The following is an 18,163-nucleotide window of genomic DNA, read 5'->3' as shown; positions in this document are numbered from 1 at the left end:
TTCCAAAAAGCAAAGATTCTATGCTTTTGTAAAAAACTACCTTTTAGCTGTAAAAGACAAATAAAAAGTGAAAAGTAGATAAACAAACACTCCATTCGATCTACTCTTTTTTACTATCTAAAAACAACTAATTTTATTAACTACAATACATTGTTACTGTACTAAATTAATTGATATTTCTAATTAATAATAATGATTTTTCTAATGTTTATTCCATTAATTCCAAAATGATATTATTTAAACTTAGATGTTTTTTTATTTTTGGTAAAATAAGTTTTATTTTGTTTTTTCTATTATCCAACTAAATATGATTTATAATATAAATAATTTTATTTTCTGCATGAATTTTACTTGTAGAACGCCGTACATAGGTTGGTGAGTTTGTGTCCCATTTAAATCATTTTTTTCCTCAGTAATATGGAAAGGTGAGTTTTAATCTTAAAAAAAGAAACGGTGAGTTTTAATATATATAAACTAAGGAATGAATGAATATCTTATTCAACATCATATATATATATTTAAAAAAATACCAGTTATTAAATGTTCAAATATTCTGTTTTAGTTAATATTATTATTTAATTATATTTACTATTATCTTATAAAATTCCTTACCATTTATATGACTTTGACTTGTAATCCCCAATTTTATATTTTTAGTATAACATATATAGAGTAACAGTTGGCGAACCATCATCTTGAAACCTGACTCTCAACTCTTAGTCAGTGCTCTATACGCTCTCCTTCAAATAACTCATCTCTTGAGTTAACAGTAGGAGATTACTACTATTTAATACAATCTATAGTTAATTGTTGTATTTCATTTGTTAATCGATTTGTGAACAACACTGTTTATATTGTTGCAAGAACAGTTGTGTCTGAGTCTGATCATGGAGTCTGGTTGCATACCTTTCTATTTTTACTTGTAACGCCCTCGAAGCTGATTCTTAATAACACTCTTCGTTTCAAAAAAAACTTCAACTTCATCAACGATAATTATTATTATATATTTTTTAAAAATTTTATTATATTTTTTTGGAAGAGATTATTATTATATTTAATAACATCAATTAACATACTTTAAACATATTTATTAGCATCTTTCTATTATTTGGCTTTTATCAAAATTTATATTTATATTAAATAATAAAGAAGAATAAAATAAAAATTTTGACTGTTTAAAAAAAAAATCTCTTCCAAAAAAAAATATCATAATTTAGTGGCTTGAGCTCAGTTGGGCTAGAAAATAGTTGATAGCCTGGTCCGAGCTCAACGTAATCTAGACCCAACTAGGCCAAGCCTAGCCCATATGTCTACTCTAAAACATTCCTCATTTTGCTCAATTTTGAAGACAAAACAATTAACCCACCTAGTAATATACTCTCCCGTTTGAGATTTTTTTTTATTTTTTCACAATACATAGTACATTTTGAGTCGTTATATAAAACATCGATTTATGAAGATTAATTAGAATAATAGATTTATTATAAAATAAATAAATAATTGAATTAATAAATAAAAAAGAATAATTTTTTTTTAATATTTTTAATTTCTATACAACTTTCTAGAAAGGTTATAATATGAAAAGAGAGTAATTATGAATTATTTTGCTAATAATGTTTTATTAAGGCCTAATACATCTTCGGTTCTCTAATTTGTCTAAAAACTATAACTGACTCATGAATTTCAAAACATTACAACTTACCTCCTTAATTTGCTTATTTAAAATAAAGGGTAAATAATTTATTAGTCTCCACCTTTTTACACAACACACTGTTTAGTCTTTCTATTTTAAAAAACACATCATAAAGTCTCTAACTTTTGTCAATATTAACTCTTTGGTCCTTTTTGTCTATTTTTTTAGATTTTTGACCGAACTTATTTTAGCTTTCAAGAAAGCTATAGTACAATACAAAATAATCATATTACTCTGTTATTTTTGGTCTATCTGTTTATGCAAATAGACAGAAGGACCAAAGGGTTAGCAGTGACAAAAGATATGGACCTTATAATGTATTTTCTAAAATAATGGAATTAAACAGTGTGTTAGGTAAAAAGTAAGGGACTAATAAATTATTTACCCTAAAATAAATAACTCCTCAAATGTCATGTGGCATCACGGGATGTTGAAGAGATTAGTTGTACATTTCGAAGTTTAGGGTCCGTTGCAGTTTTGAACAACTTCTTCAAGCTGAAGATGTATTATACCATTTATTAATTATTATTTTTTGTTATATATATATAAAGAAAAAGTGCATAATATGCTATGAAACTGAAACAAGTTGGCATTTCAATTCTTAAAATCTAACAACTCAATTGATTTCTATTGGATGTGTTTAAATTTAATTGGACAGACCAACACCAACCCTGCATTAGATTTATGCACAGCGCATATTTGTTGACAAGGCAACAAAAGTCTACTTCTTTCCTTTTTGTGTCTCCATATTTCTTTGAAGCAACACTTGTCTTCCTCCCTTCTTTCAACCAAACCCATCCCTCTTGACAAACACACCTCTCACTCCCTCATATTTCAGTTAGGCATCTATTAATGGGATAATGATGTGGTGGAATCTTGCAAGTTAACTTGGAAATATGTAATTAGACAAAATTAAGGTAAAAAAAGTTGGTTGTCCGACTAACCCTCTCTAACGTCTAAATCAGTTTGAGTAAGATTTCAGGATAAATACAACAGTAAATCAAAACCAAAGATAAAAGGTAAGCTTAATGAATGAATAGAATATCATATATTGAGTTGTGCTTATTTTATTTATATTGTGATTGACATGTAAAAGATGATTATGAGTTTCAGAGCAGAGTGTGTTATGTGTCACCTGTTGTAGGTGAACGTGCGCCCGGATATCGGGACCCAATATCCCTCAAACCCATTAGGTTCGTGATTCACAGGATCAGACGTGATTGTTGTAATGGGTGGATCCTTGATTGGGTCTTTTGAGACTTTTTGAATTGAGGCAATACGGAGTCGTATTGACCAGTCTTGATATGGTGGCGCCAAGTGTTCTCTTTCTCCGAGTGTTGGTTTGGATTTCATAAGTGTCACATGGCGAGTTTATATTCGTCTGATATCAGATGTCCCTCCTCGAGTCTAATTTATCGTTCTTTAGGTTGAGAAAGAATTGACTTTGGAAAACGTTATACTTGTTGGTTCCTCATAGGTTGAAGGAAAGGAATTTGATCTTGATAATTTTGGGCTTTTTAGAGAAATGAGGAATTAGTAAGGAGGTTATACAGGCTCCTGACAGTTGATTTGTCTGTCGCTTGGACTGCTCATAAATGCATTTGTCTGAGCACGTTTTCTATGCTTTTGGACGTCTTTCGAGTTGATAGTTTGTTCATCTTTGTTCGCTATGTGACATAGTTTCACATTTTTTAAGGGGGCGCGCCAGGTGCTCTTAATTCTCTTCAATCATTACTTTTTAACGATCATGGTGCATGTCAATTCATTTGTCTTCTGAGCAGTATAAAAGGAGGAGGGTGTTAGGTGCATTTCTTTCATTCCTTGTTCGTCTACTTTGCCTTCTTACTACTACTTCTTCTTTTTGTCGATTTCGCAAGTAATTTTGATTCTTCTGAGGAGCAATCTTTTATATTGATCTTAGAGAGATTGCAGTCATTTCTTGATGATCATCCTGATGATGGGTGTGCATCTCATCCCCTCATTTTCATTCCAGGTGAACACCATCCGCTGTGGTTTGTTGGGTATTTATGCCCAACATGTTGAGTTAGGGCGGCGATTTCCTCTTATAAACAACGTTGTGGACATTCTGGGAGAATTTTCACTTTATTTTTCCTATGCTTTTTTTGACTATTGGGTGGAGCATCGGGCTTTTATGAAGATTGTTCCTAGCAAGGCTATTAGACTGAGTAGGGACATCTTCCGTCATTTCTAGAAGTCCCAACCGAGGAGCGGGCAAATGGAAGGAAATGAGCTTACTAAAGCTGCACATGGGTCCATGAGTCGGTTTGTTGAGTTTGATCTAAAATGGGAGTGTGCATATACGGTTAGCAACCTAGCTTCCTTGTACCCCTTCGCTTACCTTATCTAGAGTGACACCTTTCCATTTGACTCCCTTTATACTACGTGTGCGGGGCCAGGAGTGGATCTCTATTGGTGTTTCTTTTGTGTTCTTCATGAGTCTTTAGCTTTGTTTTGTTGTTCTTTGTTAATGTAAAGAAGTTTTATACTTTAATGAATATAAACTAGTTTTGATTCAGTTGTTTCTCTTATCAATTTCTAATTGAAGTTCCAAGTTTTTGCTACGATCTTTATACTATGATTTTTAATCAAATAGATGTAGATGTGAGCCTCGAAGGGTTCGAAGTTGTTTATGTGTTCAAGAGGGGTTTGTTAGAGTCTTTTCTACTAGAGATTAATTGTGATCGAAATTCTTGTAGCATGCATATGATTGACCTTTAATATAATCTAATGGAACTTTACAATCATACTAAAGCCGAAGCGAAGATAAATAAATGATGTGATTTTTATTATTTGTTTTCGACTATCTGTGTAGATAGGACGTTGAAATAACAACTACAACCAAAAAAATTATTTGGATAGAATGGGGCGGTTTGAGAAGGGCATTCATTGGTAAAACTTTCTGAGTGCGTTGGCATTCCAGATCCAGAGGACTGTCGTTTCATCCAACTCTTTTAACTTGTATACGTGAAAGTTTACATATTTTGTTATTTGGTGCGGTCCTTTCATCGGGCTCCTAGTTTGCCTTTGTCTTTTTTGGATTATGGTGCCTCAGTGTTGCGCATCACAAGGTCGCCCAAGAAGAATTATTGTAAACGGACTTTCTTGTCATGGACGGACTTGATCTTATGCATATATTGCATCCATGCGCATGAGGGCTCTTTCTCTCATTCTTCGAGGAGATCCAACGAATGCCTCATGTTGGCCTCGTTGTTTATTTTGGAGTAGAAATTTTGGCAAGGACTGGTCGCTCCTATCTCAACTGGGACGAAGTATTCGACCCGGATGTGAGTGAGAATGGCATTTCACCTGTAGCTCTTCGAGGTGTTGTCATATAGGCCCATAAGATAGTGTGTAGCTATTTAAGCCATTCGTTGTCGAGCTTTTCTAGCCTCTTCCTGAGGTCTTGCACGATGGTTCTATTTGTGACCTCAGTCCCGTTCTCCTTGGGGTTCGAGACGGAGGAAAATGGATTTTAATCTGTAGGTTTTTGAAGTAGGTTCTGAAAGCAATATAGTTGAACTGTTTCTCTTTGTCTGTGAGTATAGTGTGAGGGACATCGAACTTGCTTAAGATTTTCCAGTTAACGAAGTTGATGATATAAGTCGAAGTAATGTTGGAAGTCGGCTCTACTTCTACCCACTTGGTGAAGTGGTCTACTACGATGATCAATACTTCCTTTGGTGAGATAATTCGGGTAAGGATCCCGTGATGTCAATCCCCTATGTGGTAAACGGCCAAGATGGTTGGATGACCTTCATGATTGAGACCGAGGACCTAGTCACTAGTTCATAGCTTTGGTAGGGCACGCATTTCTTTATGAAATTGACCGCGTCTTGGGCCATTTAAGGCCAGTAGAATCCTTAGAGCTTAGATTTCCTCACCAGGGTGTCGCTGCCCTCATGGACTCCACACATTCCTTTATGGATCTCATGGAGTATATAGCTTGCTTCGGTGAAGCCTATGCATTTTAGCTAGGGGTGGCTGAAGGAGCGATGATATAGGGCTTCCCCGATGATGGCGATTGGCCCGACTTTCAAATTAACTTTATTCTCTCATTTCGGTCTTCCCAAAGTATGTCTGAGGGTAGAACCACTTATTAGTTATCTCAATGACCATAACTTAGATTTTGTCTATGCTGGATTGGATTCTTTTCTTTATCCGGTGGGGGCAGATTTTTTAGCCTTCTATCATTGCTGGTGCCTTGGCCAACCTGTCGGCTTCAGAATTTTTCTCTTGGGGGATCCTTCGCAACCCGAGGTTGTGACTTTCTTGCTTTCCTAGATCGATGAGCTCTTTAACTAACGAAAGGTACTGCTTCATGATTTGTTACTTAGCCTCGTAATCGTTGTTAAAAAAACAAAGCCGTCTAGACCACCTAAGCACTCGAAATCGAGAACCCATCCTGATTTTCTCTGATTAGTCCATGTGTGATTTTTAGCTGTCTGGGGACCGTCTAGGCACCGTCTAAGCCATTGTGAACAAAAATTTTTTATTATTAGTGTTTTTTTACTTGATTATAATTCTCTTTTGAACATTTTACTATCCGCCCGACTAGCGCCTAGTGTTTTTTACAACCTTGCTTGTAACTGTTTGTCAGCCGAATGACTATCAGTTTTGAGTCGCTTTTTAGGATAGCCCGATCAGGCTTGATGACATTACGATCCTATTCCCTACAAAAATACCTCATACTCGGCTACATTATTTGATGCTGGAAAATTAGCGAAGCAGCGTACCTTAACTTTATTTTTTTGGGACCTATTATGAAGACCTTGACGCTTTCTCCTTCTCGCCCCAAGCTTCCGTCTATGTATACCTACCAAGCGTCTTCTGGTGTTGGGGCCTCCTTATCGTTCCGGATTTTGACCATAAAGTCTGCTAATGCCTGAGCCTTGAAAGCTTTTCGTGGCTCATACTGGATATCAAACTCTTTCATTTTATAGAGCCATTCTGCTAATCTCCCGGATGTTTCTAGTCTTTACAACACCTTACAAAGTGCAAACTCTGTTCGGACGATGATTACATGGCTTTTGAAGTAGTGTCTGAGTTTCTGTGAGGCCATTACCGCTCTATATGTTAGCTTCTCCATCTTGGAGTACCAAGTTTCAGTGTCTCAGAGGATTCGACTGACATAGCAGACCGAAAATTGTTCTGTACCTTCCTCCCGAATGAGAATGAGAACCATGCTGAGTCATTCATCCGCGATGTAGAGGTACAACATTTCTCTTGAAACTAGGCGACTAAGCAGGGGAGGTGATGCCATGAACTCTTTGAACTTCTCGAATGACGTTTGGCACTCAGCTATCCGATTAAAGTCGTTTGCATCTTTTAAACTTTTGTAAAATGGCATACATCGCTTTGTTGGACAAGAAATGAATTGCCTTAGGGCGTTTATTTTCATGTTTTGCTTTTGGACGTCGTTGACCTTCTAGGGAATTAATTATTGGTTTGGTTTTGTCGGGGTTTGCTTCTATTCCGCATTGGGAGATCATGAACCCCAAGAACTTGCGAGAGCTAACGCCGAACGTGCACTTTTCTGAATTGAGTTTTAAGTCATACTCTTTCACCGTTTGGAAGACTGCCTCTAGATCTGCAATATGTTGTATAAATTTATCTCTATGATTATTAGGGATAACAAATTTAAATCCATATACAAAATAGTACAATTTTAAACCAAACATTTACCAAAGAATGCAATTCAAGTGTCTCACTAATAAAATATATTTTATTGTATGCAATTTCATGTTATAACCACCTTTCAAATTCTAACTACCGGATAATGATTAAAATTGTATATTTTCTATCAATGAAAAGAAATCTTCTAAAAAAATTCTTTCATTAACGAGACTTTAAATTCCGCTAGTGAGACTTAATACATTAGGGGCCTCCAAACTTTAACAAAAAAAAATCAATTGCTTCATGAACTTATAAAGTATTTTATTAATCTCTGAACTTGTTTAGAATGACATGATTAACCTCCTATAAAAGCATCCACATGACTCTCTAATTGTTCAAATTTAATTAGCCATTTAAAAGGTGAGACACTCCAACAAAATGACACGACTTTCTAAAATATATAAATAGTCATTCTCACTAGCTAAATTTGGATGTCCTTTTGCCGAGTTATTTGTAATCTTTTATCTATTCTTTCTCTTTCTTCCTTGTTTATCTTTCCTACTTTTTTTTTAGGCCTAATACACACCCAGCCCCCTAAAGTTGTCCGTTTTGTTCATTTAACCCCCTCACCTTACAGGACAACCCTTTAACCCCCCAAACTCCATAAAAATGGTATTTATCACCCCCTTAACTTGTCCATTTATCCCCCCAACTCATAGAATGTTCTATTTACCCCCTTGACTTCATAAAAGTGGTATTTTTCACCCCTTACAATCCGTTATCGAAGCTTAAATTGATAACTTTTTTTAAACGTTAAACCTATATTTATGTTTTCCATAAAAGTGGAACCTAAATTGATACTTCCCCAAAAATCATAGGCCCATTTCGGTACATTATCCCTACATATAATGTATTTAACTTGTTTATATTAATGTTCTTGTTATTTGTATTTTTTATTCGTTCTTTCTCCATTCAACTTTTTTTACTACTATAAATGGATAAGAAATACCATTTTTATGAAATTAAGAGGGTAAATAGGATCATAAGTGGTGAGAAATACCACTTTTATGGAGTTAAGGGGGTAAATAGGATATTCGATGAGTTGAGAAGGGGTAAAATGACAAATTTGGACAAGTTAAGGGGGTGAGAAATACCATTTTTATGGAGTTTATGGGGTTAAAGGGTTGTCCCGTAAGGTGAGGGGGTTAAATGAACAAAACGGACAACTTTAAGAGACTGGGTATGCATTAGACCTTTTTTTTACTTTAATTTACATATATATCGTTGTATTTGTCTGTTTTAGCATATATGTCCCTATATCATCCTAATATTTTTCAAATAACACAATTGTTTATCTTTCCTACTTTTTTTTTACTTTAATTTACATATACATCGTTGTATTTGTCTGTTTTAGCATATATGTCCCTATATCAAATAAACAACTAAATATATCCTAATATTTTTCAAATAACACAAAATAATATAAATCTAACATGACACTCACTAACAAGGCAACACATCCACCTCACCTGTCGATCTCTAAAATAATAAAATAAATAGTCAAATAACAGTATAAAGTTTTTATTAGCTAATGTTTATATTATTTTAGAGGGTGAGATAGCTAGTTAGTGAAATGTTCTAAAAGCATTTCCAACCCCTTGCATATTCATTTACAAAAGCATATTCAATTACAAGAGGATTGGTAATGGAAAAAAATGATTGTGGCAATCAAAATAGAGAAAATGCTCACATATTAAAAGAGGAGAAATTGCTAAACGATAATTTACTATCTTTTTGGTCCCACAAATTAATTCTTACTATCTTTTAATATTATGAATTAAATTTAATAATATAAATATTTTTATATCAAATATTAATTTAGTCCCACAAATTAAAAATGATACCAATTATAAAGCAATTACAGGATGTAAATTTATTTCAAGTTGAATTGAAATTATGATATATGTGACAATGTAAATCTACATCATGCAATTGCTTTACAATTGAAAATGGATATGCTCTAAGTCAGCATGACAAAAACATGAAATGATATGTACCAATAAGTCACTTTGAAAGTCAATAGATCATTATAAGTTCAAGAAGCCAATCAATAAATAAACCAATAAATAGACCACATGCCAAGATTGTTTGGTCCAAGTTTAAGCCTTATCTATTACTTTTGGATCCGACACAACACATTGATTCATCATTTCATGATTTTAGATTCATGGTTGGTACTACAACCGTTAGTTAAGGTCATAAAAACAAAATTAGGTGAGATTTATTCCTCTTTCAGAAAAGTTTGGTAGATTTATGGCTGCTTTTCTTACACTTAAATGCCTACACAATCCGTTGACATGGTTTATTTAGCCTAAAAGAACAATAGGCCAAACAAAGATGCAAAGTCTCAACTAATCTCTCTCTCTCTCTCTCTCTGCAACAAGATGCAAAACGACAGCCTATCTATATTCAAACTGACTACAGCTCAACTAGAATATCAGATCTTCAAGTTTCCCAAAACTAACATCAGACTTCATAACACATGCCTTACCTCCCTCATAATAGGGTTTGAATCAATCAGCTGACTTCAATACGAAACAGAACAAGCAATGTGCAGAATGACAAGTATTTCAATTGTATGAATCAATCTAAGACTTATTTAAGTCGAGTACTTCTAATTTAAAAGCATAAGTAGTTGACTAGAAGAAAAGAGTGCAAGTCAATCTGTACAGATAGATATACCATGTTACACTCCAGAGAGAGGGCGAGATAAGTTGTACATGTGCTTCTCTTGTCAAAGTGCCTGTATCATTAGAGAGAAAGAGATGTGGAAAGAGATGTGGAAACTGGCTTTTCCAAAACCCTAAATAATCTTTAATCTGGAAGTTGTTCGTAGTCCCCATTTTCGGGAGATTGATGTCCTCCATGACCTGCTCTTCCTGCAAGAGAAAATACAAGAAGTCAGTCTCCCTCCCTCCCTCCCTTCCCGTCACTCTTATCCGTGTCTCTATCTAATAGGAAAATATACCCATCATATCATAACCAGTGTTAGCTCTAGTATCTTGACCCGTCCTCCAATCAGTGGTGGGCCTTGAAGGTGCCATATGCATACCCCGATGATGAATCATAAAGGGATTAGTCCCCATAGTTTGATGTTCATCATTTCCCCTCAATGGATTCCTCCCAGCCGATTCGACTGGAGAGCGAAAGCCCATGTTTGAGATTGATGCACCCCCAACGGGTGAAGGCAACTTCGGGGGAGAAGCATCAACTCTTACACCAGCATCCTTTTTGCTATCAAACACAAATGTACCAACAATGACCTGTAGACAGCAGATAAGTAAATAAATTACCAAACTGAATTTGGAGAGGGAAAATCCACAGCCAGGACTCTCCCACACACTTGTGGGCACACACAAGCACAGAAATGAGTGTCCTTGTCATTAAAGTATATCATGCATCAGATTCTTGTCCTAATCAAAACAACTGTATAACAAGTATACCTGAACAGGGCCCCCAGCCGTTAAAGGCCCTCCAACTCCTCCTCCAATTATCTGACCATCTGTGTTAGATAGACATATACTCAGGCCACCAGTTCTCCCTCCAATATCAGTGCGCACATAAGATCCAGATAGTGAAATGATCTCAAATCGACCCTGACGGAAGAATTAAGAATATGCAGCATATAATAAGTTGACAGGACATCAATAATCTTGTATCCACAAGCAAAACAATTAGTTTTGACAGGACATCAATAATCTTGCATACACAACTTAAACCATCTTAGTTTCTAAAGTAGCCTTTCCAAAGAAACAATATATGTATACATTTTCAAACAAGCAACATGCTAATCAAGGGTTTTTTGGCCATGAAAAAGATGTATCACTCCTAATTTGGAGAAATATAAAGTAATATTTTAGGTCAATTAAATCAATAAACTAAATACATTTACTTTGAATTTTCTCAAACTTGTGGTCACTAGCATCACTTGATAGATTATATCCACTGGACATTGTAAATATTCGCTCTCACACCAAGCTTGACATCACAAGCAAACCACAATATATTGGAACAATGACAAAAAATTCAGATTTTCTTGGCAGCCAATAAGTAAATATACTTCTCGTAATTCTTCCCAGTCATCTGATTTTGGAATAGTAGTTATGAACTGATACATGAGCTCCTTGAGCTATCTGACTTCATATTTCTGGAATATATATTCCTGGATTACTTCCATCAAATATGTCCAAATGAATTTACCTTCTTGAGTGATTTAATCATTTCTGAGGTATTCAAAACTAAGGATCTGTTTATCAAAACCCAGTCAAAATATCTGCATGATGGAAATTCCTAGACGATAATGCATGAGCGTATCACAACATTAATCCATGAAAGAATCCAAGTTATGCTAGGTTCTTTATGCATTTTTTCTATTAATGTACTAATATTGTCTTGCGGTATAGCCCTGTACAAGATAAGTTTCAGGCAAACAATCCATCATAATACTGACAAAAATAACCACAAACCTCATGTAAGCAGCACTCAGTGAAACGATTAACGAAAGAAAATAGTATATGAGGTGCATCTTATTCCTGTGGCACTTCAATTTGATGCCTACCCCAAAACCTACAGGCTACAGAACTTAGAAGGTGAAATGCACTCCTAAACAATTACCTCATATGTAATGTTGCCTCCTGAAGTTGCCGGCTGGCGGAGGGATGCATTTGAAATTGAACCAGATGCAGACAAAATGCACATCTCGCGTCTACTTTGTTGCAAGAACAACATAATTTTCTGGGCTACATCCTGTTAATTATGACACATAATATTAATTTGGAATGGACAGAGTAACAGGGTTATTTACACACAATCAGTAGCCAAACTTGATTCTTCTTGTCATACCTACAGACAATTAATTGTCTCAAATGATCACAGAACAACCAAAAGAGCAGAATATTTCAAATCATAAATTGCAGCTTAGAACGAAACTACCTAGTTATAGACACCACAGAAGCGGATCCTCCTAACATCTACTCATTCTCCAATTTTTTTATTAAACTTTTCACAAACCATTCTTCCTATGTGGAAAGTAAAGCACTAAAGGTTGAGACAGCAAGAAAATACAGAATTCTCATCTGAAAGCACATAATACAACAAAACTACCTTGGAGGGAAGAACTTCTGCAAGTTGAAGTGTAAATTCAAAGAAGCTGGAACAAAGTTAATTAAAGAAATAATAAATTATGAGCTTCTCCCACAGATAAACAGTTACCAGCATAGATTGGTTTCAGTAAACAATTGATAATCTTCCTTAAATCCATCTCTCAAAACTTATACTGAGTAGCTTTTTTAATAATTAGCCAAAGATATAGAACACATTTTACAGGGTTTACCTATATCATTAAGGGCCATCTCCCAGCTATGTGGTAATCAAACAAACTCAAGTAAAAACAAAGCAAACCCTTCTCTTGTGGTCCTTATGCACATCTAAACAGAAACTATGATTAGCACTTTGTTTTAATCTAATTGCATCTGAATCAGAAAATTCTGAGTTCAAGATGATATACATAAATCCCTAGACAGCCTAACAATTAATCCATTAAATGACCTGCTAGAGTCACCTACTACCAACAATATGAAAGAAAACCCTTATTGATATGCCATAGCTCATGTAATGGACACAGGAACTAAATGACCACTTATGATTAATTCCAAACATAGAGGAACTGAATATTTGATAAAAAGATGGTCAAGGACCTCCTCCAAGTTTAAACCAATCCAAAAGAACAAAGCTAAAAAATCATTTAATTGACATAGAAATCAGATATACAAAACAAGTTTTTACATCTGGCCATTGGAACTGTAAATCCCATTTGAATTGATTGATATTTTATGTTCGATTAAAAAAAAAATCAGTTCAATTATCTAATTACAAGTCAACTGTGACAAATGCAAATTTTCTACAAAATATAGGCAAGCAAATGTACATTTAATGTACAAGTGAGCAGATTACAAACAAACAACAGTATTATCATAAATTAGAAAGTTTCCTTACCTCTCCAGCATTTACAGTTATGACATGAGGAGTAAAACTTTGCCCTCCATTCCCTGAATAACCAATTAGAAGCAGGAACCATAAGTATCTACCTACACCATAGATTCAACTTGGAACCATGAAAACTAAAAATGTGAGAGAAAATAAGATAGAACCAAAAAAAAAAAAAAATTATTTGAACATGACAAGGTTCTTAATTAATGACATGTGAGGTATTGTAAATGACATCAAAAGAGCAATTGAAAGGTTCATTACATATAAAAGTTCATTTGACAAAATAAACACATCATCATCAGCTGCATGACTATCATATGAAAGAATTAACTGCTCTGTATAAGCATTATTGCTCTGAATAGAACAAAAAGAACTGATAACCCCTCCAGAAAAAGATATTCACATAATTAACCAATAAGGAAATGGATAGTCAAGCTTGGTGTAAGGCCCTCATTTTCACAATAACTTGAAAACTAGTAAAAAGAACCTGATGTATCATCAGTCCTGTATATCTCTTTGTTAAGGCTGCTTTATGCATTACCAACAAAGCAATACAAGAATAAACCCCAGGTTACTTATCTGAAGTGCAACTTTTTTTTTTTCTGATTTGCATTAATTTACTGTAAAACAAAGTTCAGCAGTTAGATTGCAATTGCTCTTGTTGTAGCTGTTTCTAGCAGCAATTAGTTGTTGCTTTTAGTTGTTAGATTTTAATAAACCTAACCAAACACTATACTCTCTGCTTTTTGGAGTGAAAAGCTAAAAGCTGCTCTGAAAAGCAAAACCAAACAACCTCAAAATGTAGACAATTTATCCACCCAAATTTGCTTTAAGAAATGGAATGTCCAAGAAGTAACAAGGTTTTTGAAGTCAAGCTGAAACTTTGACATAGAAAAATTGAATGATAAGATGCCATAACATTTTAATCCAGCATATGCAAAAATAAGGAATGCTCAACAAGTAGCTAAAATTCTCAAAGATGAACAATATCTCACTTTCATGAATCAAGGAATGCCAAACATATATATATAATGATAATTAGGATTGACAGGCTTGTTAGTTGTTGAATCAATACTATATTGATTTCTTTCACGTACATAGATTACTTTTTTAGCCAACTTCAAAGAGAGAGATTTATAATAATAAAAAAAAAGGGCGGCCCGGTCGCACTACGCGTCCCCGCTGAGCGAGGGTCCGGGGAGGGGTCCCACCACAAGGGTGTACTGGGGGCAAGCCTTCCCCTGCCAATTTATTTGGCAAGAGGCCGCTCCTAAGACTCGAACCCGTGACCTCTTGGTCACATGACAACAACGTTTACCGTTGCGCCAAGGCTTGCCCAAAGAGAGATTTATAATAATTTAAAAAAAAATCAGAAGATCTTGAGCTATTGCATCAAAGTCATGTAAAAAAGAAGAAAAAAATAGAGAAAGAAACAATTCATCCATGTCAGGAATTCAATAATAGTATAATACACTAACCTCTTTTCTCAACAAGAAAAAAAAAACAATGCTGATGACTTGTTATACAACTTTATTATGCCTTAGCAAATTATTCAAAGGCAATTGACAAAACTTGAAACTATCATTTAAAACGTTCACTAGATAATATCACACCCATCTTCGAATACAACTAAACTGGAGATGCATATGATTAATGTAATGAGCTGCTCAGACTTTAGGCTGTTAATAAAAATAAAGCAATTTCTGAATTTGGTTCCCTGATATATTAATCCAACAGAACACTCTTTGGTCATTCTACTGCATAAAATGACATCCTATATATAATTAAATAATGAATGAAGCGCATATATTGCGAAACTAATTTCTGATCATCAATTATCCATGAAAAAAGTAAAGTTCTTAAATAGGAAATCCAAGAATCTTCACTCAAAAGCAAACATGTTAAAATTCTCAACAAGTTCAAGACAAAACCAATGACATGCTTTAAATTTTTATGGAAGTAGAAAATCTGATCAACCTGAAATTAGATTTTTCTTTCTGCTCCTTTTCTTTAAAGAAAACAAAAACTCAAACAGGAAATGGAATTAAGTAGAAGAACACGCCACCAAAATATTTAGTTTTTGTACATCTCAACATGACTTAATAGATCCAATTCCTATAAAGAAGTAAAACTGAAGAATAGTCAGAGACTTGAATTAAACAAAGATTCCAAAAATCTAACAATAAACTAACCCAATAAAAGAACTGGGATTACACAGAATGTAACATTACCCAAAACTATCTCATAATAATACATGTAAATAAAAAGTACCAAAGCATGAAGATCTCCATTGCAAATGCCGAAAAACAGAATAAAAAATGGCTTACCTAGGATGGAAAAAAGGCTCTAAAGGGCGGCCCGGTCGCATTACGCGTCCCCGCTGAGCGAGGGTCCGGGGAGGGGTCCCACCACAAGGGTGTATTGGGGGCAAGCCTTCCCTTGCCAATTTAATTGGCAAGAGGCCGCTCCTAAGACTCGAACCCGTGACCTCTGGTCACACGACAACAACGTTTTTACCGTTGCGCCAAGGCTCTATGGATTGAAAATTCTATTATAGAATATTCTTGTTAAATTCCTTAAGCCCAGGATGAGCAATCTTTTTGCAACCTTAATAGCTACTTGACACAAACGTAAAAAATAGATTCATATACCTATGCCTAACCAGAATTCTTTAGGAACACAAAACATTTGCAACAAGTTCCAATTATTAAAGAAAAACAAATTCAACATCTCATCAAATGAAATAGCATTCAAAATGAAGTATTAAATAAAAAGGCTACAGGGGAACTCACTAACATAGCATTAAAAATGACAAGAAAAGGATTAGTAGTCACAGTATCACATACCAAAGATATCCACATGCTCAATGGTTCAAACAAGTAACATAAACTTGCAACAAACAAAAAAAATGCTGAGCTTCCCGAACAAACAATGGTGAAGAACCACAATAATACCCCTCAAGCACAACATTTCAAATTTCTTGGCAAATGACATATGCCAATGAAAATTCATACACAGACAATTTCACCTGCATGCTGTTGTGAGGAACAAACTGAAACTATAAATTAAATGAAACGCATCATATAAGCAATTAGTGACCACTCTCTAAATTTTATATATCTCAATAAAACGGGAATTTTAAGGACTTAGAACAAGGAAAAGAATGCCCATCAGGCAATAACAGAAGATAAATTGCACATGATGTTGAACTTTCATCCAAGCAATGGAAGTCAGACTTAAATCCTATAGAATCCCAGAAATTCGAAAGTAGTCACCCATCAGAGGGGGATTTTTTTGAGACCAACCCATTGGAACTTCTTAGAAACCCTTAACGCAATAAGGTACAAGCACAGAATAAAAAAATGGTATAAAAAAAATTGCTGGCAGTTAAATAAACCCAAATTCATTAAATTCCAAATACCACCTAACTGACTCTGTATACTGGAAAAAACAATGGAAAAAAAATAGTAAAAGATGGCTGACTCATAACCCAAAGGCAAGGCAAAGAAACAGTATTAGAAGGGAAAAAGGAAGACACTAGACATGCCATGGGGAACAAACATGAGTGCGCCTCACAAATTGTACAATTTCACAAACAACCATTAAAAATGGCCTCCATGAAAAAACCTACACATAGGCTTTCTCTAGCAGCCAAAAGATTCCGTGAGAGGCCCTATAAGACCGTTAACACAAAAATACTAAGATGCAACCCAAAATTCGACCTATGAATCAGTAATTTGGAGACCATACGTTTTGTGAAAATAAAAGAAACCGTAAAAAATAATTAAAACAAAAAAAAAAAAAAATCCACTGTATGAATCGTGAATGTAGAATTAACTAATTCAAAACAATGTAAAACGAAACAATTCAAATTTCCAAGTAAAGAAGTACGAAAACAAGATTTGGAAGAAAATAAACTCATGGTGAAGTATATTCCGAAACAAAACAGTACGCAGAACAAGAAAAGAATAGAAGACGAACCAAGAGCAGCCAACTGTTGAGACTTCTTGGAAGACCCAGAGTAGGAAGGAGACGAAGAAGAAGCGGTTTCCCTCTTATCCTTGGAAAGAGAAGTGGAAGACGACGCCGTTTTCTTAGCAGCGAGAGCTTGCTCAGGCGTACCGTACTTCCTAGGCCTGCCACGCTTCCTTCTAGGGGGTTCGAGTGGTGCAGTGGAGACAGCCGCCGAGGAAGGACCAAGGGAGTGAGGGTAGACCATATGATGACCACCGCCGGCATCGGGAGGCGGCGGAAGAAGGCCATTGGTGGGGGAAGGAGTAGTGGTGACGGGAGTGGTGGTGGTGAAGTAGGAGCTTAGGTGGTGTTGGCTTTCGTTAGGTTCCATTTTGTATAGAGAGAGAGAGAGAGAGAGAAAGAGAGATATTTTTTTATTTTTTCTTTTTGCAGGATTTGATTTTTATTTCTCATTTTTTAGGGTTTTTTAATAAAGAAGATCGATTATTAACCGTCGGATTGCAGTTGGGTTGGGATTAGGTTTGACTTGTTGAACTTTTTTAATGTAGAAGACACTAAATTAAAGATTGGGTTCTCTAATTCAATCATTCTTGGCCGTTGGATTTCCATATCTTCTTTTCGAAACATTCTTTTGATTACAAAAATGTTATTTTATTTTCCTTTTTCCGATAAATGATTTTCAATTAACTTATAAGTCTTTTTTTTCTTTATAAATTTAGTCCTTTTTATATAATCTAGTATTAGATTTGGATAAGTATGTAATTGCCAATCTAATATATTAATAATGTGGAATTACAAACTTACCATTAAATT

At 34.8% G+C, this 18,163-nt stretch overlaps 1 protein-coding gene across 2 annotated transcripts; it reads right to left on the bottom strand.

The window, feature by feature from the left end:
* Positions 1-9,586: 9,586 nt before the first annotated feature.
* LOC136206754 (AT-hook motif nuclear-localized protein 14) lies at positions 9,587-17,783 on the bottom strand. 2 transcript variants are annotated; one of them, XM_065997907.1, is made up of 6 exons: positions 17,357-17,783; positions 13,382-13,473; positions 12,002-12,133; positions 10,831-10,983; positions 10,356-10,650; positions 9,587-10,266 (listed from the first exon to the last, which is right to left on the bottom strand). In XM_065997907.1, the coding sequence occupies exons 1-6, from the start codon at positions 17,718-17,720 to the stop codon at positions 10,202-10,204; spliced, it is 1,101 nt and encodes a 366-aa protein (XP_065853979.1). In that variant the 5' UTR covers positions 17,721-17,783; the 3' UTR covers positions 9,587-10,201. The 2 variants fall into 2 exon arrangements, with proteins under 2 accessions (XP_065853979.1, XP_065853980.1); XM_065997908.1 differs by having other exon boundaries at positions 13,382-13,434.
* Positions 17,784-18,163: the final 380 nt, after the last annotated feature.

This window comes from Euphorbia lathyris, chromosome 9, assembly GCF_963576675.1.
Source record: "Euphorbia lathyris chromosome 9, ddEupLath1.1, whole genome shotgun sequence".
NCBI classification, from domain to species: domain Eukaryota; kingdom Viridiplantae; phylum Streptophyta; class Magnoliopsida; order Malpighiales; family Euphorbiaceae; genus Euphorbia; species Euphorbia lathyris.
This window is presented reverse-complemented; position numbering and strand designations above follow the sequence as displayed.

Coding starts and splice junctions, on each gene's coding strand:
- LOC136206754 (XM_065997907.1), bottom strand. CDS start 17,720: ATGGAACCTAACGAAAGCCAACACCACCTAAGCTCCTACTTCACCACC. Junction 13,474..17,356: donor TCAACAGTTGGCTGCTCTTG/GTTCGTCTTCTA, acceptor TCTATGGTGTAG/GTAGATACTTATGGTTCCTG. Junction 10,984..12,001: donor GAGGCAACATTACATATGAG/GTAATTGTTTAG, acceptor TTCTTCCGTCAG/GGTCGATTTGAGATCATTTC.